Source organism: Cervus elaphus, chromosome 26 (assembly GCF_910594005.1).
Source record: "Cervus elaphus chromosome 26, mCerEla1.1, whole genome shotgun sequence".
Taxonomy (NCBI): Eukaryota; Metazoa; Chordata; class Mammalia; order Artiodactyla; family Cervidae; genus Cervus; species Cervus elaphus.
Window position 1 is genome coordinate 28,476,601 of NC_057840.1, and position 24,812 is coordinate 28,501,412.

General features: G+C 36.5%; 1 protein-coding gene across 7 annotated transcripts in view; it reads left to right on the forward strand.

The window, feature by feature from the left end:
• The window catches only part of UTRN (utrophin), a 540,243-nt gene that overhangs the window by 386,516 nt on the left and 128,915 nt on the right, over nt 1–24,812 (forward strand). For all 7 annotated transcript variants that reach the window (XM_043888655.1, XM_043888654.1, XM_043888656.1 and 4 more), the window contains one exon: nt 7,914–8,070. In XM_043888655.1, coding sequence (XP_043744590.1) covers nt 7,914–8,070 — 157 coding nt within the window. The remainder of the gene's footprint in view (nt 1–7,913; nt 8,071–24,812) is intronic.

Genomic DNA, 24,812 nt, shown 5'->3' on the forward strand with positions numbered 1-24,812 from the left:
GTGTCCGGTTATTCCCCAAATCTACAAATCAGATTCCTCACTCTCCCTCCACTACAGGGATGGAGAAGCATCCAAGCGTGTGCTTAGTTAGTGAGGAAAAACCCTTCCCAAAGAGTTGGGGCGGGGAGGTGTTCTCATACTGAAGTGGGTTGCCATTTCCTTCTCCAGGAGATCTTCCTGACCCAGGAATTGAACCCAGGTCTCCCGCATTGTAGGCAGATGCTTTACCATCTGAGCCACCAGGGAAGTCTCTCATTAACAAAAGTCATTAACAAACGTGTAGAGTAATCTACAACACCCCCAACCAACTGCCTGCTTCAGTCCTTACTGAAGATAATGTGTGCTGAGTGCGCTATGAATTTGTTTCTGTGTTCTTGATTCTCATTCCTTTTAAAGTATCATCTACCCTTGCACTGGCCCATTCTCCTCTGTATTTCTGTAAACTCTCTCATCACTTTTCTCCAAAGTTGAGCGTTGTCCTCTTAATTGCCTGCTTTACTTAAAACACTCTAATAGAGTTCAGTTTTCCCATTTTCCTCACCAGCAGTCAACAAGAAGAATCTAATATATAACAACTACTGTGGACAGCAAACAATTAGAATACCAGTCATAAACTCTCAATATGGCGCCAGCAGACACTGGCTGAACAAGAGCCCTCCTGCCCAGGGATAAGAGAGAAGGTTGGCAGCCTCATTGGTTTCTTAAGCATTGCTTTTGCACCTCTCAACAACTTGTCCTTAGAAATCAATACATCCATTATTCTACCCTCTCACTGTCTTATTCCTGCTTCTTCCTGATCTGGAGGGCACTCTTCTACTTCACTCATTGATTTGAGCATCTGACTTCCTTTTTATTCTCCATCCTTTCTTCAACTGTCATCCTTGGTATTGATATCTCTCTTGATAACTTGCTATATTTTGACTTCTGTTGCTTTTTACTTTATCTGTAAATGCTTTTATTCCCATTTTGTTTCTAAGCCCCATAGATCTGGCCATGCCTGGGACTCAGTTAACACCCCATGTTTTCTTGGCATCCCTGGGATGATCAGTCTTAAGAGAGCAAGAGCAAATTGTTTTCAAAACACACATTTTATTTTATTACATCCCATCAGGCCATGAGCATCTGAGTGCCATTGATTTTACCATGTTAGTTGCAGAAGAACCCTCTGTTGTAGCAAATCAGGATTTGTTTAGAACATCATCAGTAAAACAAATGTCTTTCACATGAAAGTTATGAATTTTATGAAGGGGACCTTTCTCCGTTAGCTTCTTATATACCAGGACCATCCTACCATATATTGTCCTCCAACTTTATCATTTTAATCTGTATATATAGTGAATCTACAATATTTCATCTAGATTGTTTAAAAATGCACATCTGCCAATATTTTCAACTGTGGAATTCCTAGCTTTCTTTTTATTTTTCCTTCTTCTTCCCCAACTTGTCCATCTTTCTCCTTATCTTTAGTTGCTAAAATCTTTCCTCTTTTCAGACTTCATCAGCCCCTTCTACTGAGCTTGGATTTCATGATAAGCCATTTCAGTAACATCAGGACTTTGAAATTACTGTCCTCCTTGAACTTCCTGTCTGCTTTTCCAGCCTCTGCTGCTCTGTCAACTACACCTTCCCTATCCCCTGATCTAAATTCTGGACTGCCTAGTGTTGCAGTGGAAAGTGAAAATCAGTCAAAATTTCTTTAACTATAATTTGACAGTTTCTACTTAGAATTGGTATTGTGATTCTGAATGATTTTCTATCATATTCACCACTATCTCTAACTTTTGAAGATTTTAATTCCTCTTTAGCTCCCAAAACCTCTCCAAATCTCCTTTGTGATATGCAGCCTTGCCTCATTCTTTTCTGAAAATAAGGCTATCAGATAGGTGTCCTTTCTGTACATTCTTTTTTCAAATTGTTTTGTAATTGTGCTGAAGTCAATATTGTCATGGCAGAAAGTATTTGCTGCAATTTATCGTCATTTTTAGAAAAGAGAATATCTGTCAAAGATCATGACAGTCAATATTTATTGAACATTCCACATGCCTATAAGAAATGCTTGATATTACCTCCTTTGACCACGATGTGGTCATTAGAACTATGGAATTATATGTGGCTCAACGCCTTGGGTTAATATCTTAAATATTATTTTCAAGTCTTTGGAGATAACTTCAACTATACCTTTAAAATAGTGACATCTAATTTGCCAACTATTCTTTTGCAATCAAAAAACAATGTTTACAAATATATATTCCACTTAGATGGATATAAAATTATCTAGTAACTTGAAACTTGAGCTAGAAGATAGGTGGTTAAGAACTTTGATGGTGTATTCAATATTTTACCTCCGGGAAAAAATGTGAATTGGAAATTACTAATAAATTCAGTAATGTGAATGCCACAGCTTAAACTTTTATGTTACATTTGTGTCATTTAGAATTACGTTAATTAAATCCTCACTTATCAGCTTAATGATGTTTAATATGGATCCTTATTAACATATGGTTTCAAAGGCCAGTGAAATTGTCAAATCTAATGAAAACAGAGTTCAAAGATAAAATTCTATCTTCCCTTCCCTTTATGAGCCTCCTAAAGATTGAGAGCACCTTTTTTAAAGCCCTTAGAGAAGATTAACCTTTAACATCATCATTACATCTGATGTTACCACACTTTTGCAGTGTCATCGACACCACTTTTAACTTAAGCTAGTTGATTTTGCTAGCCATGTTGTAAAACTACTAAAATTTTCTTCTCTCAAATCTCATAGAAGAAGATTCTGCAGCTTTATTTATTTTTCCCTCTGGCTGAGTGCTTTTCTGTAGAACTTTCTGCAGTGATGGACACGTTCTCTACAGTAGCCATCAGCTATGTGTGGAAAGTTGAGCAACTTTCCAATGTGGCAAGTGCAACTGGTGAACCGAATTCCCCATTTTATTTATTTTAGTTACCTTAAGATTTAATACTTATTTGACTCCTTGACAGCATTGGGTCTTAATTGTGGCACATGGAATTTTTTTTCCTTTTCTTTCTTTCTTTTCTTAGTGGCAGCATGCAGGATCTTTAGTTGCAGCATGAGAACTCTTAGTTGCGGCATATGGGATCTAGTTCCCTAATCAGGGATCGAGCCTGGGCCCCCTGTGCTGGGAGCTCAGAGTCTTAGCCACTGGATCACCAAGGAAGTCCCCCTTAAGCTTTAAACTGAAATAGCCACATGTTGCTGGTGGCTACAATGTTGGAAGCACAGCTCTGGTGTTCTTTTCAGAACAGTCTGAGTTCTGAGAACGCCACTTTTTTCTCGTAGTCAGTCTTAATTCCTTTTCTGGGAGCAGGAATAACTCACATTTAATGTTACTGGTGATTTTTGCACTAATGAAGGGTTGGTTTTTTTTTTCATTATAACTCAATTTATAATCTGTGGGTTTTACCACGAAATAAAAGTTTATGTGTAGTAAGAATGCCAAAGTGGATATTTAATTTTGTGCCTTCCCTGGTGACCAGTGGTAAAGAATCCGCCTGCCAGTGCAGGAGACATGAGGTACGTGGGTTCGATTCCTGGGTTTGGAAGATCCCTTGAAGTAGGAAATGACAACCCACTCCAGGATTCTTGCCTGGGGAATCCCATGGACAGAGGAGCCTGGTGGGTACAGTCCATAGGGTTGCAAAGAGTCGGATGGAACTGAGCAAGTGAGCACAAACACAAGCACGATTCCTTCTTTACACAATAAGGGATAGTATATCTTTACTCCACTTAATCTGAATCATCAAATTCTTTGGCAGACCTACTACTTTCCAAATGTATCTTTCCTTGTCTACATATATATCTGGGCAGTTTCTATCTGCCCTCTTGAGTGTTCTCCTGATGAAAGCAACATAGTATAAAGGATTTGGAACTAAGTATGAATATTCCAAATTCTCACCACGGCTTCTTGAGCAAATTTCTTCCTTCTCTGAGCTGTTGCTGCAGAGAGTTCTTAGGGTTCCTATCTCAGAGTATATTTGGTTTACTTCTCTTTCTCCTAACTTGACCCTAGAACTTTATATTTCTGAAACAGTGTAGTGCCTGATATCAGAGCAAGTGCTCCATAGATGTTTGCTTTTATTGAAAAAAATAGAAAACTGTATTTTATTTTAATAGATGTCCCTCTTATACTGTTTATTTCTTTCTTTTTTTGTATCTGTATGTTGGGAAAAGGAATAAATACTTCTTTGAGAAACATAATAAATAGCTTTTTGGGTTTAGAATAAGTGGTTTAGAATATATACTAATACATAGTTTTGTCCATAGTTCCTTTTATGCTATATTTAAATGATGAGGTACCTTTTTTAATGATTATTTACCTTCTAAAATGTTTTCATGTTATAGTTTCAAAAATAACTGATCACTTAAAATTGTTTACTGAGTTGTAAAATAAGTGATTCAACCTAGAAGAAGTAACTTTCTGTAGTAGAAGAAGCATTTTCTGTAGTAGACATCACTCTGAGTTAATAGCACAATGAAAGTATCTGTTGCTTTGCACATGTTAGGTACCCAAAGAATGAACTGAAGCAGGTGAGGGTGTAATAAGTCTATTATCCAAAATGTGAGTGCCCGCAGATATGTGTGGGATAAAGAAATGTTTTAAGTGATGATTCTGAAAGCATGATTGATGACTGGTTATCTGTAGTCTTGGGAAAATACAAGCTTCAGAATGTTTAAAGTAAAATTAAAGAAGTACAACTACACCAAACACAAATGTAAGGTTTCTTTTTGTAAACCCATTCAACCCAGTGCCCAAGAAAAGGCTTTCATCTTGAAAGATGAAAGAATTAAATTGAAACTAGGACACTGAAGGCTACTACAGAAGCATACATTTATTTGGACATATGGTAGTAATCCACTAAACACATATTTATAATCTATCAGAGAATAACCAGAACAGATTTTCCAGGCAAAGATTCTGTCAGATCAGCTTGTTTTTTACTATGGAAAAGGAAAGAGTCTGAGAGGCACATACACAAATGTTATCTTTATTTATTTCAAAGTTACTTCAGTATCTCTCTTAAAAATGTATTTCCTCCATCTTTTTAAAGAGTTATTCAGGTCCTGTATGCCATAGATTTCAGTGATCAATTTCATTATCCCTGTGCAGTCAGAAAGTTAATTGCAGTGGAAAAGACTTTTGCATGCTCTTCAGTACAATGAGTATGTAACTGGGTTTCAAAGGGATGTAATGTCTGGTTTGGTTATTGATTAAAGCATTAAACTATAGACATTGAAGATGCAGGATCAAATAATCTAAAATAAAGAGGTCAGGGTATGTGCATAAGTGTTTTGCACACAAAGACACTCAAAACACTCAAGCATTTATTGATTGACTAAGGACTTCTGATTTCTAGCTGTTATTTATTTATCTGTTATTTATTTATTTAGCTGGATTTAAAAATATTGGAAAGAAATTGCACCAACTGGCAAATATACTTGACAAAATGCTTTGTAACTGGCAGAGAGAATATCAGTTAATATCTTCCCTGATAGCTCAGTTGCTAAAGAATCTGCCTGCAATGCAGGAGACCCTGGTTTGATTCTTGGGTTGGGGAGATTTCCTGGAGAAGGGATAGGCTATCCACTCCAGTGTTCTTGGGCTTACCTTGTAGCTCAGCTGGTAAAGAATCCACCTGCAATGTGGGACACCTGGGTTCAATCCCTGGGTTGGGAAGATCTCCTGGAGAATGGAAAGGCTACCCACTCCAGTATTCTGGTCTAGAGAATTCCATGGACTGTATAGTTCATGGGGTTGCAAAGAGTTGGACATGACTGAGTGACTTTCACTTTCATAATTGAAATTATTTAGTTCTGTTCTGTGCCAGATAAAATTAGTATTTATCAGGGATAGGTAATTACATATTTGGCTTAAAATTAATCAATGTGAACACAGAAAAGTTGGCCCTCAGAACAGAACTGGGATCTCATTACAGCGCAAGTTTGTAATGTGAGGTCAATCTTAGCACCCGTAGAATGAACAGAAAAGAGTTTAAATACAAGAGAATAAGATAAAATTTTAAATTATAAGATATGTCAAAGTTCTTTCTGTATTTATAATTTTTTTAAAAATATTTCATATCTTGGTTTTATAAGACATAGAATTTTGTTGTTTGAAGAGTTTGTTTTATATTAACCAGCTGACAATGGAACTATAAATAGATTGCAGGACAGTTGGTCTTTTGTGTTTGACTGAATGCAGATATTGGTATTTTAGAGATGGCAGAACTACCTTTTTTTTTTCTTTTATCCAAGAATATTGGGTGATAGACTGTGGCCATTGTGTTAGGAATTAGAGATGAACTAGAAATCAGAGATCCGTAGTTGTTCTTCTGAAAACATTATGAACTTTTAAACAAGACTTATGATGTTGTTCAGTATCCACTGCTGAGATCACCTAATGTGATTTGCTTTTTTCTAGAGCAAGCTATTATTAGCTTTGAGACAAAGGTTCAGATTTCCCTTCCCAAAAGGGAAGATTCACAAAGGAATCTTAGTCTGAGAGACAGTAGTTGTGCTTGGTCGATTTGTTTCATACTATTCAGTAAAGCAGCAGTTTTGTGGAAGTGTGGACCATAAGCCAGTGTTATGGTAAAAGTTGTGTATGAAAGGATGTGAAGCCTGGTGAACAAAGGTTTCATGTACCTGGGTTTGCCCCCAAATGAGTCATCTTTATCTATTGTAAATCTTTAGTCTTTGGAAGCTGTTATGTAACAAGGCTTATGTCTGTCTCCATTAGCCTTGCCTCTCTCTTTCTGAAAGGTCATGGACAGTCAAGGTAATTCCATTTCATGCAGTTTAGCTTGTAAGTCCACGTTCATGGTCTGTCTGCTGCAAGAATGAGGAAACACTGATTCCTTGAGTCTTTTGAATTGCTTTTGACTGATTCATCCTTTTAAACCCATGTGGTGTGGGCTTGAGGCTGTATAACTGGACTTTCTCCAAGGTTCTAACAGGAGTAACTAGCAAATTTGTCTTTTGTTTACACTTCTATTTTCAAAGGCTTTCCTCTTATTTAAATATTCATCACATAAAAATATATTTCCTAAATAAAGTTCCCTAATTATAAGTTCACAATTTAAGAATCTGAAGGTACTTTGTGTTAAAAACAGAAATTTTTACTGAAACAAAGACCTTATCTTTGATTCAGAGTATAAATACTTCAATCAATGGTTTTTGATCAATTATTTTCTTTGCACAGTGGATGTATATCACTGGACATCAGTCATCCATAAACCAAATAGTGTTCTGTCCAAGTAATGTCTTATTGTTTTTCAATATTCTGAGATAAATATTGGTGATATTCTGCTTTCAGTAGCTTATTTCACTATGAGAGAAATTAAGACGTTAGTAATCCCTCTGAAAATTAGCTTTTTTGGAAAGAAAAATCACATAAGCCTGTTGCATATACTCAATTAGTACCAAAATATATAAAAATTAAGTGGTTATTTTGCTCTCCGTAGTAACTACATCTGTTATGTGTCTTTCTAAACATTTTATATACATATAATTTCTTGTATCCCTCTCTTTGTATATAGATAGAAGAAATGAAAAAAGTTACATTTGAATATGTATATACACTATACATAAACTATTGAAACTTGCTTAATTTTGCATTATATCATGGACATTCTTCTTGAAAGCCTCACAGATGCCTTTGTGGCATGGAAGTGTATGTTTTAACTTTTGACAAATATTGCAAACACATCCTGACTAGTCTAGATTATTCAAAAGAACTATTTCTTACAGGAAATATATATTCTTTTTATAAAGTGTCAGTCTCTTTCTTAGATGTGAGCATTAGTTGGTTATACAAGATTATTAGGTCAAAGGAGGGAATATAATTTTTCAGATGCATTTCAAATGTCTAAATGTGGTCAGTATTATCTCTCAACAGGGCTCATTTGGAGGCCAGTGCTGAGAAATGGAACAGATTGCTGACGTCTTTAGAAGAACTGATCAAATGGCTGAATATGAAAGATGAAGAGCTTAAGAAACAAATGCCTATTGGAGGGGATGTCCCAGCCTTACAACTCCAATATGATCATTGTAAAGTAAGTTGACCACATACAGTGGGTACCTTTCTTTGTTCATTTTTATTTTGTGAAGCGAATATTCCAAATAAGATAAATATGTTAGTGGAACCAATTATGACAGGATTTTTTTTTCCTCCCTCTGTTTCTAATTACTAGTATTTAGGCATCTTATTGAAATTGCATGCCTTGCTCCCTTTTGTTTCAGATTAAGTTTTCTCTTCATATTTAACTGAATAGTTTTTCAAATCTTTCAGGTATCTAAAGCTTAATATTATTCTTAGCCGATCATGAAATTTATCTATTCCTTATAGATTTTAAAATGTTAATATATTATATTGAGGAAATATTTACTCTAAGTTAACCTTAGACAAGTTACAGAGTCATAAAGAATTACAAACTATTTTGTGTTACTAAATGATAGTGGAGAAAAGTAAGGACTTGAATGAAGCCCATTGTATTTAAAACGGTTTTACAGGTTTGTGGGGTTTTCTTTCTCTTTTTTTATTGGTTTGATTTTAAACTCTTTGTTGCATTTCTGTTCTGTTCAAATATCTATCTCTATGCAAATTTGTACTTTTACTTTGAAAAGCAGATATACTGAATATTATCAAGTGACACATTGACTCTTATGTCCTTGAATTATTTAAATTGTTTGCCTCATTAACTTTCCATTCATTTATTTTATATCTCCTTATACCCATTTTCTCATGTATTGCAAATCACCTTGTTTTGTTATATTGTTTTACTCTTCACATGCAACACAAGTTCTTATTCTAAATCTGTGCATTTTACTGTGATGTTAGAACTCTGTTCCCATTTTAAAAAATGACAAACACTAACATATGCTTCTTCTAAAGGAAGATGTCCTCTATGTTATAAGTTGCTTCAATGCAAAATGATAAGATCCTGAAATTTATTATATTTCAAATGCTTGTGATCAGGTTATTCAAGTCACCATTTGGGTAAATTTTCTCTTTGTACTTGAAAAGAGAATATAGTATAGAAATAGCTCTAAGATTGAGATAAAAAGGAAGATAATTGTAATAATAATGATAGAAGAGTTAAAAATTACTGATTTAAAAAATCGATGTCTCCTTACTTTTTTCAGCTTTGTCTTCTATTGATTATTCATATACCCATTTTGAAGATTCAGGTATTAGTGATGAAATGAAATAATACAAAGCTCTTCTAATAGAATTGTTTTTGTTAAGGAATAAAATGTGTTTGTGACTGCACTACCATTTTGATTAAAACTGAAATCTTGAGGTAGGAAATGATTTTTCCTTTGTACAGGTTCATGTTGATTCTAGATTGTAGAGCATGTTTTATCATAGTCTACCTTCTAAATTTATCAATGATCCAAAACTACAAGTTCTCTTAATATTATATATTATTAATGTTTTGATGAAAACTTCATATTTTACTTTAAGAACTGAGGTGGAGATGTTAGGAGAAATAACTTAGGCAGTAGATTTTAGAGTGACGTTTGTGGCGATGTATTAGTTTGCTAGGTCCACCATAGCAAAGTTCCTAAATAGGTGTTTTAAACATCAGAAATTTATTTTCTCATCTTTCTAGAGTCTAGAAGTCTGAAATCAAGATGCAAGCAGGGTGGATTTCTTCTGAGGCCCCTCTCCTTGGGTTGTAGATGGTTGTCTTCTCCCTTTGTCTTTACATGATGTCCACTTTGTGGGTATTTGTGTCTTAAAACTGGTCAAAATGCCCTCCTTTTATTAGGACCCCTGTTATACTGGATTAGGGCCTATCCTAATGAATGGCCTTATTTAAATTTGGTTAGCTCTTTAAAAGCCCTGTCTACAAATACTGTCACATTTGGTCAAAAGTAACCTTCTTTCCTAACTGCCAAGAGTAATGTTTCTAATTGACATAAATTATTACAAGGAGGGTGAATCACCGTGTGTTAGTACAAACAAGGCAATATTTAAAGATATGACACCTACATGTAATATTAGTTTACTTTTCTTACTGAACTTTGTCAGCTATAGACATAGAATAGTCCAAGTGTAGTGAAACCTCAGCCTTGCCAGAGTTCTCTCCTCAGTCTTTTCTTAAAATCAAAATCCATTTGGATGTACCTGTGGTAGCTCTATGTTTCAGGCAAGATTTTTCTTTCCTGGGTACTTGGAGATATCTTTTCCCCCGGCCTTCAGATGCTTTTTATCAAGGAAATTGTGTGTGTGTGTGTGTGTGTATGTGTACAACTTAGAATTATCAATTGTTAGGACTGAAAGGAACCCAAGAAATAATTTAGTCCAGTCGCCTTATTTATAAGAAGCATATGATCTCATATCTGAGTTTGCCTTCCTCCTTCCTTCACTTCTATCAAATACTTAACATTTACTTCATGTGCATCTGGCAGTTTGTAACACAGTAGGACACTGGTACAGAAAACAGACATGGGCCTGGCAGTCAGGGGGAACTTACGTTTGTCCTTCTCCACCTTGGAGTTCCTCTGTCTTCTCTGTGCTGTGAGAAATCATGGCCAACGAGGTTTGTAGCTCAGCTGTGAACTGCATATTGCTGTCCCAGATCTCTGGTTGTCTGCCTAGTCACCCATTTCTCGAACCCCCAACTTTGGTCCCTTGGTTATAATCTATGCATGGTTTCAGTTCATATACACATTTATTACCAGTTTTTTTTCCTTAATGGGTTGTAGAGTTCTCTTCAATTATAACATTATGGTGTAGCTTTAAACATAACACAAAATAATTTTTAAATTAATTTTTTACAGATATGCTTAGCATTAAATTTAGCATTTAGTCTCTTAGTTTTTTCCTATTATTAAAAACTCTCTCTCCATATATATATTTTACCGACTTGCTATTTTAGGTCTTTAATTGTCATAATAAAGTTTAAAAAATCTTTTTAACTTCAAAGAACTCTTGCCTTTTGACTTGCCTAGCTAGAACAATGAAATTCAACCGTTGAGTGGTTTGATATTACTATTAGGCAAGATATTTTATTCTCTGAAATGTTCCCTTAGAAAGAGGGGAGATCTTGTATTTGATTTCAAACTCACACTCATTTTGTAGGTGGCTGTCTGAATTACTTTATTTTGAATCACACAGTACTATTTAGAGAAGCTGAATAAATTTGATATAATCTCTGCATGCTCATTTAGAATATCTAGAGATTACTAGATGGATTTTTTTAAGTAAGAGACAAAGAAATTTACTCTGATTTGTTAATTATTCCAGGAGATATGATCACATAAATGCAAGTCTTGAATGTCATTGCACAGAAGTCTTTTAAAAATCAATTTAGAAAGTGACACCATATGTTACGTTATGGACAAGACAAAAATACACATCCGACAGATGCCCCAAATAACCACCTGTGCTGGTGTTACACTTAATTAGCACTTAAGTTTTACATTAAAATTTCCAGTGGCATTATTATATACAAAGTGAAAAACAAACCTGTGTCTCAGTACCTTAGGTGGATGTAGAGTCACTACATGCAAAAAACTGTTAGGTGACTCAAAATTTCTTCCAATAAGGTCAAAATATGATGTCAAAGATTTATAAGAATTTGGAGAAAATAATTATAAGTAGGCATCTGATGATTTAACCCATATCCTCAGCAGTGTATGTATTCAAGTTCACCGAAAACTTTCTTTGGCTCATCTCACTTGGATAGTGGTGTATTATTCTCTATTCTGAGACACCTTATGTTGGACCTGACTATACAGAGTTATTGAACCTAGCACATGGTCTTAGGTAGACCTGGTTTCAGTTACCACCCCTCCCCCCACCCCAACACACACACACAAGCCCTGTAATCCCAGGATATGCTTTGGGGCATATTCTCTAATCATCACTATATTTGACCATGTAGCAGGGTACAAATAGTAAGTAAAGCATCAGATGTTGTAGTTATTCTTTAAACTAGGACTTAAGCTTATATTTTATAGTATATTTTTAATATTAGTTGCTCTGTGTCTACATTTTGTATTTTTCCTCAGATTCATTATGTCTGAGTGCTCTAAGTTTTAATATCATAACCTACACTTATTGTTTTAGCCTATTGGTTCCTTAAGCAAACTTAGACTCCTCAAAAAATTGGATGAAGCCATTGAAACAACAATATTTTTGAGAATTTATATGGGATAAGATATGAGCTTAGAAACTGGAAGGTGATTTATTTCTTGTTCATACTAAAGATACAACTTATCATGGAAAGGCCAAACCCATAAAACTAATGTGCGTACACTGCCTTTAATTAACTTATTTAAAGGTAATAGGCAAATTATATATATTTAACCATGAATCTAATTACCTTGAAAGGCAATATTTGAGTGCTTGTAAGTAAAAGAACACAAATGCGTAAAATATAAAATATGCATTATTTTATATGTACATCTCTTTACCCTGGGTCCAGTCTACTTTCAATGTTGCAGATGGTAAGAGACTGTCTTATCTCAGATGTATGTATTCAGTCACCTCAGATACAAAGAGGTTGATTTATGGGAACTCATATATTCTCAAAGTTTTCTGCGTCCCACATATATTTTTATACTCTAGTACTTTACATGTATATCAGTGATTTAATGACACTTTTTTATAACTGTTCTTTGATAATGGCAGTGCTAGTCACTTCATCATCCATCCTTCTATCCATCCATCCATCCATCCATCCATCCATCCATCAATCTATCCACCTCCACTATTCACAGAATGACTTATATGTTGAAATTGATGCTGAATATACAGAGGGCAGTAAGACACAGCCACTACTTCAGTAACATATTTTAGTTATTCTTATACCTAAATGCTCTATGCTTGTGACTGTATCCAGAAGAAATATACATTTAAATATTTAGGTGATGGCTCTGAGACTTCAGTTAGAATGATACTGTAAGGTCATATTTCAAAGCACCTCATCTACTCAAATGGCTAACAATTACAGATAAAATGTAAAAAACAGAAAAATTAAACATGGCAAAATTGGGCTCCAAAATACAACAAACATTCTGTGGATCAGAAACAAAGCAGAAAAGCAAAGAAGCTAGTAGGGTTGATGCTTCTGGAAAAATGTAGCAGTCCTAGGCAATGAGCAAGCAGAAAGCCCCATAGCAAAGGCTCAGCTCAAAAATCTGTCTTATACAGGGAAATGCATGACTCATGGATTGGCATCTTTTCCTTCTGTTATGTAAATGTCCCAGGAACTGATATTATGAAACATCAATATATTTTGAACCCTTAATTAAATATCTATACTTTCTTGGATGTTTTAACCAGTGACTTAGAACACTGATAGATTTTCAGCAATAATTCTTTGTGTTTTTTTTTTCAGCAATAATTCTAATAAATACTTTGTTCAATGTTTTAACAGCCCATCATAGGCCAACTTGTTAAATCATAATCATAAGTCAAAGTGCCTTGATGGTAAAGTGTTTGGCATGGCACCTGGTCCACAGTAAATACTCAGTAAGTGGTGGCTGGTCTCATCTCCCATAACTGCTGAGAATCTGTCTTGATAGTTTTGATTATTTTTATTTTGTTTAAAACTGTCATAGGCTGTATGAGTTGTTTTAGCTAATTAAATAAAATCATATTAATATCTGTTATTTACTGTCCAGCAGAACTAGCCTCCCATTACAATCTAGGGTCAACCTGTTACATTAAGCAGAAATCACGCTCTAAACATTTTAGGTTTCTGTTTGGCAAACAATGCAATCATATTATCTTTTTTTTCTCATGCAGGTACAAGTTAATCCCCTTCAATGTTGAAATAAATTACTACTATAAAATATATAATATTTCTAACAACTTTTAGAATAAATTGATAAAGTTTAATTTTTCTACTTAGTATAATTTTAAAAGTTTTTTGAGAAATAAAGTCCCTTATATGTCGTTTCACTTTCAAAAGTGTGAGATTATTGTTCAATCAGCAATTACTTAGAAAACACCTATAATATATATAGCATTCATTTGTAATGTTATGAAATTACTTCAGTCAGATACTTGAAGATTGGGATAAAATTGCAGATTCAGTTTTTCGTATTTGCACTTCATTTTCATAACAATGTATATATTAAGTTATATAGGGGCAGTTATCAGAGCTCTAATGCTCTTTCTGCAATATAATGAATGTTTGATTTTAGAGAAGGAAATCGCCAAGAATAATTGAAAGTGTATGATTCAGGTGCAAGATCTTATGAGTTTTTCCATTCCTTCAGGGCTACTCTGTCCTTTGCTTAATTCAATTTAATTCCTATATTCAAACCTCGTTATATAAAAATCAGGACATTTGGGCCTTAAACTGAATTGCCAAGATATATTTGCAAGTTTACTCATTAAAATAACACATTTGAACTTTGTCTTTAAAACAATAACATGCCACCTTTAAATTCAGTGTGTGTGTGTGTGTGTGTGTGTGTGTGTGTGTATGGTTATTCTCCCTATTAAATATGTTATTCTCCTTGCTACTCTTTGCCTGAAAACCTGTAATTTCAAGGTCTTGCTCTGTTATAATGTTACCTAATGTGAAAAGTCAGTCTTTTTCTAAAATTGATTAAATTATTTCCCAAGTTCCCCTTCAGCCTTTGCCACCTGTGTTGACTTCCTTTTTATCAAAAGCACAGCCATCTAAAGTCTGTAAACAAAGACTGTGTGAAAAGACCTAAAAAACAGCAGTTCTGTAAGTGAGTCTGCACCTACCCACCCATTCAGCTGACTGCAGTTGACTTGCCTCCCAAGCCTGACATGGGTATTGAGAACCTCACCTCAAAGGGTCATAGAATATCTAAGTTTAGAGGGAAAGGCGAAGCAACCTAATAATTATCACTGCCTAGTGGTGAAATTGAAGAGTCGACCACAGATGTAGGCAAGTTAAGGTCCGTGAAACCAAGCAATACGGTTCTCCCTTTCATTCAGCCCTTTCCTAGTGAACTGCCTCTGGTCATATTTAGCTGAGGGATAACAGTTCATTTATTCCTTCAGGAAACTTCCAAATTGCACCTGATGTTTGCTACATTCCTTGCTAGGTGCTGAGCATGCCTCAGTTCCTAAGACTGTTTTTGCTGTCACAGACTTCATCATCTAAGGACAGAAACAGGCTCAAAAACAAGTGACTACTGTAGATATCAAAAGTGCTGTCATGTGAGTATGTGTGTGCAGCCAGGAAGATACAGATGAATCAAGGCTGTTTGTACTTGAGAAGATTGGAAAAGCTCCATAGAGCAAGTATGTAGCTTTTGAGCTGGAAAGAGACCTTGGAATAAAAATTCACTAAAGAGTGTTATCAAAACTCTTGGAGGGAAAATCCTCCAAACTGACCAGGGCATGACTTGGGGTATGCAACAGAGCAAGAGATGTTGCTCATTCTCTTTCTGATTATATTTAGGACAGGGCTGAAGGAGAGACAACACAAGTGTAGGACCTAATAGTGTGCCTGGTAATAGTAAACACTAAATATATTTGCTAGGTGAAGGGATACATTTATATATGCACATATTTTTTAAATGTAGGAAAGACTACTGTTTTATTACTATGAGAAGCTTGAGGATTCCTATCTTAGTTTTAGCATTCATACTTAGTCTTCTGATTCAAGCATCATTTTTTTATGTCAATGGGGTGGAACCAAAATGAATTTATATATTAAATGTTCATTCAGGGATGTTAACCAAAACTCTTAAAACACTATGGAGATTCTTTAAAAAAAAAAAAAATTGTCTGCATATCAATGACAAGTAAGCTTGTTTTCTTTGCCTTTTTTCATGTCATTTTATTAGTGCTATCAAATTTAACGACTCTTCTGCCCTTTTTTGCTGTCATACTATAATGACTTCAGATCCATATATGCTGATTTAGCTTTGAAAGCAAGTTGGGGAGAAAAGTAAATTACGTTCTAACAGATTCTCCTTATGTTTGTATCATTTTTTTTTTTCTGCTTGCATTCTCTAGTGAGCAGTTAAGTGCTTTTTTGAAACCAGAAGCTCAGAAAGCCTGCTATACCAGCAATACTTCTATTTACTATAGTTGAGATGCCTTGTGTCATGGGTGTGTGTCCCATGCAGTCACCATCACATAAGGTTTTGTTCTTTGAAGGGCTCTGCACTTGATTTAATGCTCTGCTGCCTCCATCTTGAAATTCTTAGTAATATTTGGAAAAGGGGCCTTGCAATTTCACTTTACACTGGGCTCTGCAAATTTTATAGCCAGAGCTGCTTGCATCCAAAAGGAAAACATTAATGTATGTTTTGACATACATAAAATAACACTTTTACAGGAACAAAAGCCTCTTAAACTTACCACAAGCATCTCTTTTCTCAAGTAAGCCACCCTGAGCCCCGACTCTTGAGTTATATGTCCCTCATCGTAACTTACGTCTCTGTTTGTTAATGTTGGCGGACTTGTGACATTTTTGGTTCTCTCCTGTTGGCTCACGAACAGTACTTCTGTCTCTCTACCTGGCTCCTAAGATACTACTATATCATGATTTTCTTTTCACCTTATTTTGTAGCTCCTTCTCAGTTTCCTTTGCTAGTTGCTCCTTCTTTCCCCAGCCTTCTAAAATTGAGATGCATCGTGTTTCAGGCCATGCCAGCTTCTCTATATTCACTCCTTCCTGAACTCCTAATGAGTTCGTTCATTTGTCTGACCTCCTGATGAGTTTTACGTGTCATCTATACGGTCACTCTCAAATGTTATATGTTTTCATACCACCTCCCATCTGGGAATCTAACAGACATCTCCAAATTAGTATGTCCGAGCTGAATTCCTGAACCTGCCCCTCAAAACTTGATCTAACGAGTCTCCCTCATTTCAGTTGATAGAATTCTATTCTGACTGCTAGCTAAAAAAATAATCACCTTCAATCCTGCCTTTCTTGCATACTCAGTCTGTTACTCTTGTTGGAAATCTTTTGGAAATCTTGTTGGCTGTATGTTCAGAACATAGAATTTGAATCTGTTACTTCTTGGCAGTTGTTCAGAGCTCCAAGTACATCTCTGTTGTTCTCAGCACAACAGCCAGAGTGTTCATATTCAAATCAGTCAGAAGTCTCTAGTGACTTCCTGTCTCATTCAGAATGAAAGCTACAGTTCTGATAATGGTCTTCCAAACCCTGCATGATCTGACCTACCTCCACTACACCTTGCTCGCCTCATTTTACTAGTTTTTCTCTTACATGCTGATTTCAGCCATGCTGTGCCTTCAGCCACAGCTCCATGCTGACTTCTATGCCTGGAATGCCTTTTCCCTGATATTTATGTGGTTAATTCTCCACTGCTTTCAAATGTTTGCTCTATGGCACCTTCTTAATGAAGCCTAGACTTCTCTACTTGAATTGTAATTCCCATCCCAATACTCCTAAACTCTCTAATTCCCATCTGCTTTTCTCTTTTTCCATAGCATTTATAATCATTCAATTATTCATTTTCTATTGTGTCTTTGTCTACTTCTGGCTCTCTAGATGCTAAGTCAATATTTATTGAATGCTGAGTGAATGAAAATACCCAGAAATAAAGGTCCTTTGGTATGAGTGTTCCTTTTTCCTCTTTATCTCTCTATAATCCCTTTTTTTTTAAAAAAAAGAAATATATTTTTAAGATATTTCTACTTTATATAGCTGAATCTTTAATAAAGGTAAAGCTGACAGAAACGTAAGCAACAATCTTTCTTCAAGAGCTGGAAATAACATGCTTGAAGTTGTAAGAAAATTTATCAATACCATTATACTTCTTTGTGCCTTAATATTGTAGTCAGTTAAGAGGTTACCTTCTTCCTGTCTTGATACTGCTTAAATTATTTAAAACAAGAGTGGGAAAGATTTTTTTATGAGAGGAAAAGATTTGGAATATCTTTGATTGTTGAGGTAGATTTTAAAATATAGCTTATTATTTTACCCTCTTGCGCTGAGTACCACTAGATTCTCCCAGTGCTTGGGTCTCACTATTGTGTAGAAATTTGACACCTATAAAGAGAACAGATTGGTGGTTGTCAGAAGTGAGGGAAGAGACTGGTAGAAATGGGTGAAAGCAGTCAAAAGATACAGACTTCTAGTTATAAGATAAATAAGTTTTGGGGATATAATATACAGCATGGTGGCTATAAAAACATTTTTCTTAAAAGATTTTCTTCCTCTTTATTGCTGAGTAATGTTCCATTATATTGACATGCAATTTTTCTGCCCATTCTCCAGTAGATAGATAATTGAGTTTTTTTCCAGTTTGAAACAATTGTGAATAAAGTTGCTATAAACATAGGGAAGAAAAAAAAAACTAGATGAGTTAAGATCCCTACCAAACAGGGAGTGGCATAAACATGTGAAGTCTCTCATTTGGTAACTATGTTGTCATGTTAATTTTATAAGTAACTCTAGCTTCAGAGATGTCCTGAATTGCATTTTATAAGTAAATCTAGATTCTCATTGATATAAAACATAATGGAAAAGTTTTATGATTGCTGTAGATACGAAAAGTTTGCTTCTAAAACACATTTGAAATTCTTAATAATGCTGTTCAAAAATAGTAATTTGTTCCATTATAAATGAACTTGATTCCTTTTGGCAGTCTTTTCTTAAAAGCATAATTTTTAAAAGAAAATAATTTATTGCACATCTTATAAAATAAAGGGCAAAATATTAGCCATAATTTTACTACTCTAATATAACCATTTTCATTTTGGGTTATTTTATTTTCACATATTCACCTTTCACACAGTTTTAATAGGGTCCATAGTTTTTTCCTATCTTTTTCACTGAGATACGTGTTATACCTATTTCTTCACATTGCTATGCAGTCATTTTCAAGATCATATTTCAAGGTTACTTCCTTAATGATCCCTAGAGTAGCTATACTGTAGTGAATCTAAATATTTTCCACGTGTTAGATATTTAAGTTGCTTTCATTTATTAAATCATAAATAATGTTATAATGAATACTTTTGTGTTTGTAGCTCTTTCTGGATCATTTTCTTAGGATATAGTCTCAAAGGTGAAATTCTTGTTTCACACAATACGATCATAGTAATGACTCTTGATAGATTGCCAACTTACTATACAACTGATTGGACCAATTTTCTGCTTCCACCAAAGCATGGAAGAAAAGTTTCATGGCAATCTTGCTTGTGACTTCTCATTTTTATCCCCTTTTCTTGAACATCTTGTATTGTTAGAATTAAAACACTGGTGTTCCGTGTCAGCATGGGAATTTAATGTCTGGCTTAAGTTCTCTCCCAAAAAGAAGAAAGAGGGAGAACGGGTGGCTATGTTTGACTTTGTTGTTTCTAGAAGGACAGGAAAAAAGTCTCCATTTGTTGGACTGAACAGTTGAAGAAATTTGATATTTCTACCAAGTTAGGATGAGTGATGTAACCTGGCTAACCATTTTTACCACCACAGAGGTTTACATTGCTGTTTCATTCTGGAACAAGTGGTTCACAAATAGCCACTGGTTCACAAATAGCCACTACAGTTGTTTGCCTTCTAAGAATCTGAAGCAACATAAGAGTCTTGTGTGTGTGTGTTAGTCTGTCAGTTGTATCTGACTCTTTGCGATCCCATGGACTGTAGTCCACCAGGCTCCTCCATCCATGGAATTCTCCAGGCAAGAATACTAGTACGTCCCCCACAAATAACAGTAATGGAAGTTGAGGAAGGAAACTTGGTCTCAGAGAAGAGCCGAGATTTATGGGTAGGACTTTAGATTGGCCTGGTGGCTCAGATGGTAAAGAGTCTGCCTGCAATGCAGGAGACCTGGGTTCAATACCGGGTTTGGGAAGATCCCCCGGAGAAGGGCATGGCTACCCACTCCAGTATTCTTGCCTTGGAGAATTCCATTGACAGAGGAGCCTGGTTGGCTACAGTCCACAGGGTCACAAAGAGTCGGACACAACTGAAGTGACTTAGCAGGCACACACATACAGACAGTGTGGGTGATTAATGCCTTTAGATTAAAGAGAGGAGAGGGGAGAGTTTTTTTATTTATAGAGGAGGGGATGACACCAGGATTTAGCTCACACCCACAGATTTGTCATTCTCGTCTTCTCAGTCCAGTGTGACCAAGTTGCCAGTTGAGGACAGAGAAGATGGCGGGATTTCCCTTCTCCCTCTAGGTTCCCTCAGACTCTGTGTTCATATTAAGGAGCTTGCAGGATCCTGTCCTCATCCATGTCAATGGTGCCAGAAACAACTAATAATACTGCCCTTTCCTTGGCAGTGATTCAGCTGTCTCAGTGAGTGATGCCTCTTTCATGATGACAATGAAGAGCAACTGATTGATTCATGAGATTTTCTAACTTAAGCCACATGGGTCATTTCTTTATACCACCTTATCCCTTAATCCCCTGCCTTCCCATGAACTAGTAGTGGGTGTGGAGAAATGTTCCCCGACCATTCAGAAGGATCATTGAGAATCTCTCCTTAGGCATTTTAAGTTGACTAAGAAGCAATTGATTTACTCAGCTGCCAGACACTCATGGGAAAACAGCAGGAGCCACTGAAGAGAAGTGGGAGGAAAGGAGAGCTCCGCTGAAGGGGTATTTGGTTCACAGAAATTGCTGAGGATGAAAACTCTGGGATTTTAGTAGTTAAATTCTGATATGCGCATCAGGTCTTCATCCATCTGACGTTCTGGGGCTTCATTTTGTTTAAATGAGCATACAGAAGCTACCTAATAGGAAAACAATGAGAGACTAAATTAGCTTACTGGTTTATTCTGTTTTCTTGAATTGCTTTCCCCCTAATTACATTTAATCTGATTCCAATTTCTTTTTCAATACAGAGTTTACACATTTTTGAGGAGGTTGCTTGTAACTGCCTCTGCCTCCCCGCTCCTCTTTGTTTTCTCAGCGCCCTATTTATACATCTCTAAAAATTGGTGGCACCAACATCTTCTCACTTGTACTGTGTTCTCTTTAGACTCTAAGTTCCTTAATAGTTTGGATCATGGGCTTATTAATTGCGGTCTTCTCTTGTTGCCTGGCATATTTCTTTATAGATCTGTGCTCATGCTAAGTCACTCAGTCATGTCCAACTCTTTGCAACCCCATGGACTGTAGCCCACCAGCCTCCTCTGTCCATGGAATTTTTTCCAAGCAAGAATGCTGGCGGCTGCTGCTGCTGCTAAGTCGCTTCCGTCGTGTCCAACTCTGTGTGACCCCATAGACGGCAGCCCACCAGGCTCCCCCGTCCCTGGGATTCTCCAGGCAAGAATACTGGAGCGGGTTGCCATTTGCTTCTCCAGTGCATGCATGCATGCTAAGTCGCTTCAGTTGTGTCCGACTCTGCGGCCCTATGGACAGCAGCCCACCAGGCTCCTCTGTCCATGGGATTCTCTACACAAGAATACTGGAGAGGATTGTCATTTCCTCCTCCAGATCTTCCCGACCCAAGGATTGAACCCGCCTCTCCTGTAGCTCCTGCATTGCAGGCAGATTCTGTACCACTGAGCCATCAGGGAAGCCCTTCTTTGTAGACTATGTGAATGTAATATGTGTTTTGAAATTTTAATGTTGGTGGAAATATTTGTTGGAAAATTCTATTGTACATTCCCATGCCACCTTGGGATGGCAGAGACGTTGAATCTTTCTTATGGGCATGGGACAGTCCTTGTGCCCTCCATTTATTTTTGACTTGAGGTAGCTGAGTCTCTATCCCCTTAAAGTAAACACCTAGGAGCATGCAATATAATTTCAATTGTATAATTTAAAATATAATTTCAATTGTATTTTTTGAAATTATTCCATATCTTCCTCTTATTACAGCTGATCGTGGTCTACTGCTTTTAAGCTCAAGCTTCATTTTGCATGTGTTTTTCTGAGAGGGGGATTAGGGTCTTTCTGCCTATGTACTAGAATAGAAAATGCACAAGCTTTGTGAAACGGAGAACTGTTAGGCTGATAGCCAAGCCAGAGTCAGCAACATAGCCAGATTCTGTTGTATGAAGAAGGATACAGATACCTCTCGTAACAACAACAAAGCATGTTTTTCCCTCTAACTTTCATGATATAAAATAATTTTGCAGAAGTAGTTACCCTCATCTGTCACTCATTCAGTCCTGACAGTGCCAGCCTGCCAAGCCAGGCAAACACTTCCCTAGGACCTTGGCAATTATAGCTCCTTCTACCTGGTTTGCATGCTGTCTAACATGGTAACCCTTGCCATGTGTCACCATTACTATTTGATTTAAATCAATTACAATTAAATACAGTTTAAAGTTCAGTTCCTCCACTGTACCTGTCATATTTCAAGTGCGTACCAAGTAGCCATGCACGGCTAGTGTTGCCTTATTGGCCTGCATAGTTTTAGAGCATTTCCATCATTGTAGGAAGTTGTGTTGGATAGAGCTATTCTAAAGCTAAGACCTTAAAAGATCTTGCAGTTTTCATTCTGCCCTCTGGGGACACCAGTCATTATGTTGAAGAAGCCTGGTCCAGCCTATTGGGCAATTAGAGATCACATAGAGGGAAACCATGGTGTTCCAGCCAATAGCCAGCAGTAATTCCAGATATGTGAATGAGACCATTTTGGGCTTCCAATCCCATTCAACCACAGATGATTACAGCCTCATGAGCAATCCTCTGTGACAGCAGCAGAAGAGCTAATAGGTTAGCAATCCATAGAATCATGACAAGTAAGTTGTCATTGTTTTAAGTCAGTCTGTTTAGATGAATTTAATATGATGGTAATAACAGGTGCTACTTTCAGTCTAATGACTGCACTAGCTTTGGAACTATTACCATATGCACTTACCTCATGAATTAGGATGTGGAAAGAAGAAGCAAGATGAAGTGAGCTTATTTCACTTCTTTCAGTGAGATAAGTTCTTTGGTTAGAGAGAGAAAAGGATATTTGCTATTAATAAAACAATGACCAACGGCAAAGTGAAATACTAGTTAATCGCTGAGTTACTAGATTATCTAGCTACTTACAAAATGATAAGAGAAAATTAACTTTGCATCCAAAATTATTTACCAGTAATTTTCAAAGTAGATTGTTCAAATAATCCAGAGCTAACTGGAATCCAATAATTATTGTGTTTTAGGATAGTCAGAGTTGGGGGACTCTGGTGTATTAAATTTTAAAATTTAATTCTGAAATCATGCCTTCTTTTATTCATTGTTCCCCAAGCATTTATTGGGGAAATAAATGGAGATATATATAGGATATATGTGAAGTGAAAGTCACTCAGTCGTGTCCGACTCTTTGCGACCCCATGGTCTATACAGGCCATGGAATTCTCCAGGCCAGAATATTGGAGTGGGTAGCCTTTTTTTTCTCCAAGGGATCTTCCCAACCCAGGGATCAAACCCAGGTCTCCTGCATTGCAGGCAGATTCTTTACCAGCTGAGCCACAATGGAAGCCCAATAATGTATTAGGCAAGTATGCTATTTACCCCATTGAATTTTAATAAAGTATTATATATATAAAACATAGGATATATTTTATATATATATATATATAAATATATATATATATATATAAGTATATATATGGGCTTCCCTGATAGCTTAGCTGGTAAAGAATCCATCTGCAATGCAGGAGACCCCGGTTCGATTTCTGGGTCAGGGAGATCCCCTGGAGGAGGGACAGGCTACCCTCTCCAGTATTGCTGGGCTTCTCTGGTGGCTCAGCTGGTAAATAATCTGCCTGCAATATGGGAGACCAGGGTTTGATCCCTGGGTTGAGAAGATCCCCTGAAGGAGGGCATGACAACCCACTCTAGTATTCTTGCCTAGAGAATCCCCATAGACCGAGTATCCTGGCGGGCTATGGGGTTGCAAAGAATCAGACATGACTGAGCGACTAAGCATGCACACTCACACACACACACACACACACACACACATATGCATATATATATTCTGTATATACCTAGACAGGCACTGAAAATTTGAATAATTAAAAGGTGAGTCCTACCTGGAAAGACTAGTAGTATAATGGAGGGGAGAGATGCATGGTTACAATACATGAGGATGAGCTGTCCCTGGAAATGCTGAGGTGGGAACATACTTAATATACAGGATGAGCAGTTACCTTGCAGATGGGTATGAATGGAGGTTCATAAATAAAGAGATTACCTAGGGGGCTTTTTGGGGGGGAAAGAACGGATTATTTTATTTTAATTACTTTATTGAGACATTATTCACATAGCATTAAAATTCACTCTATTAAAGTGAACAATTTAGTTGTTCAGTTGCTAAGTCGTTTCTGACCATTTGCAACCCCATGGACTTCAGCATGCTAGGCTTCCTTATCCTTCACTATCTCCCAGAGTTTGCTCAAACTCATGTCCATTGAGTTGGTGATGTCATACAGCCATCTCATTGTCTGTCATTCCCTTCTCCTGCTGCCCTTAATCTTTCCTAGCATTAGGGTCTTTTCTAATGAGTTGTCAGTCCTTCCAATGAATATTCAGAGTTGATTTCCTTTAGGATTGACTGGTTTGATCTCCTTGTTGTCCAAGGGATTCTCAAGAGTCTTCTCCAGCATCACAGTTGAAAAGCATCAGTTCTTCGGCACTTAGCCTTCTTTTTGGTCCAACTCTCACATCTGTATATGACTACTGGAAAGACCTTACCTTTGACTGTATGGACCATTGTCAGCAAAGTGATGTCTAAGCTTTTTAATACCCTGTCTGGGTTTGTCATAATTTTTCTTCCAAGGAGCAAGCATCTTTCAGTTTCATGGCTGTAGTCACCATTCGCAATGATTTTGGAGCCCAAGAAAGTAAAATCTGCTACTGTTTCTATCTCTCCCCATCTATCTGCCATGAAGTGATGGGACCAGATGG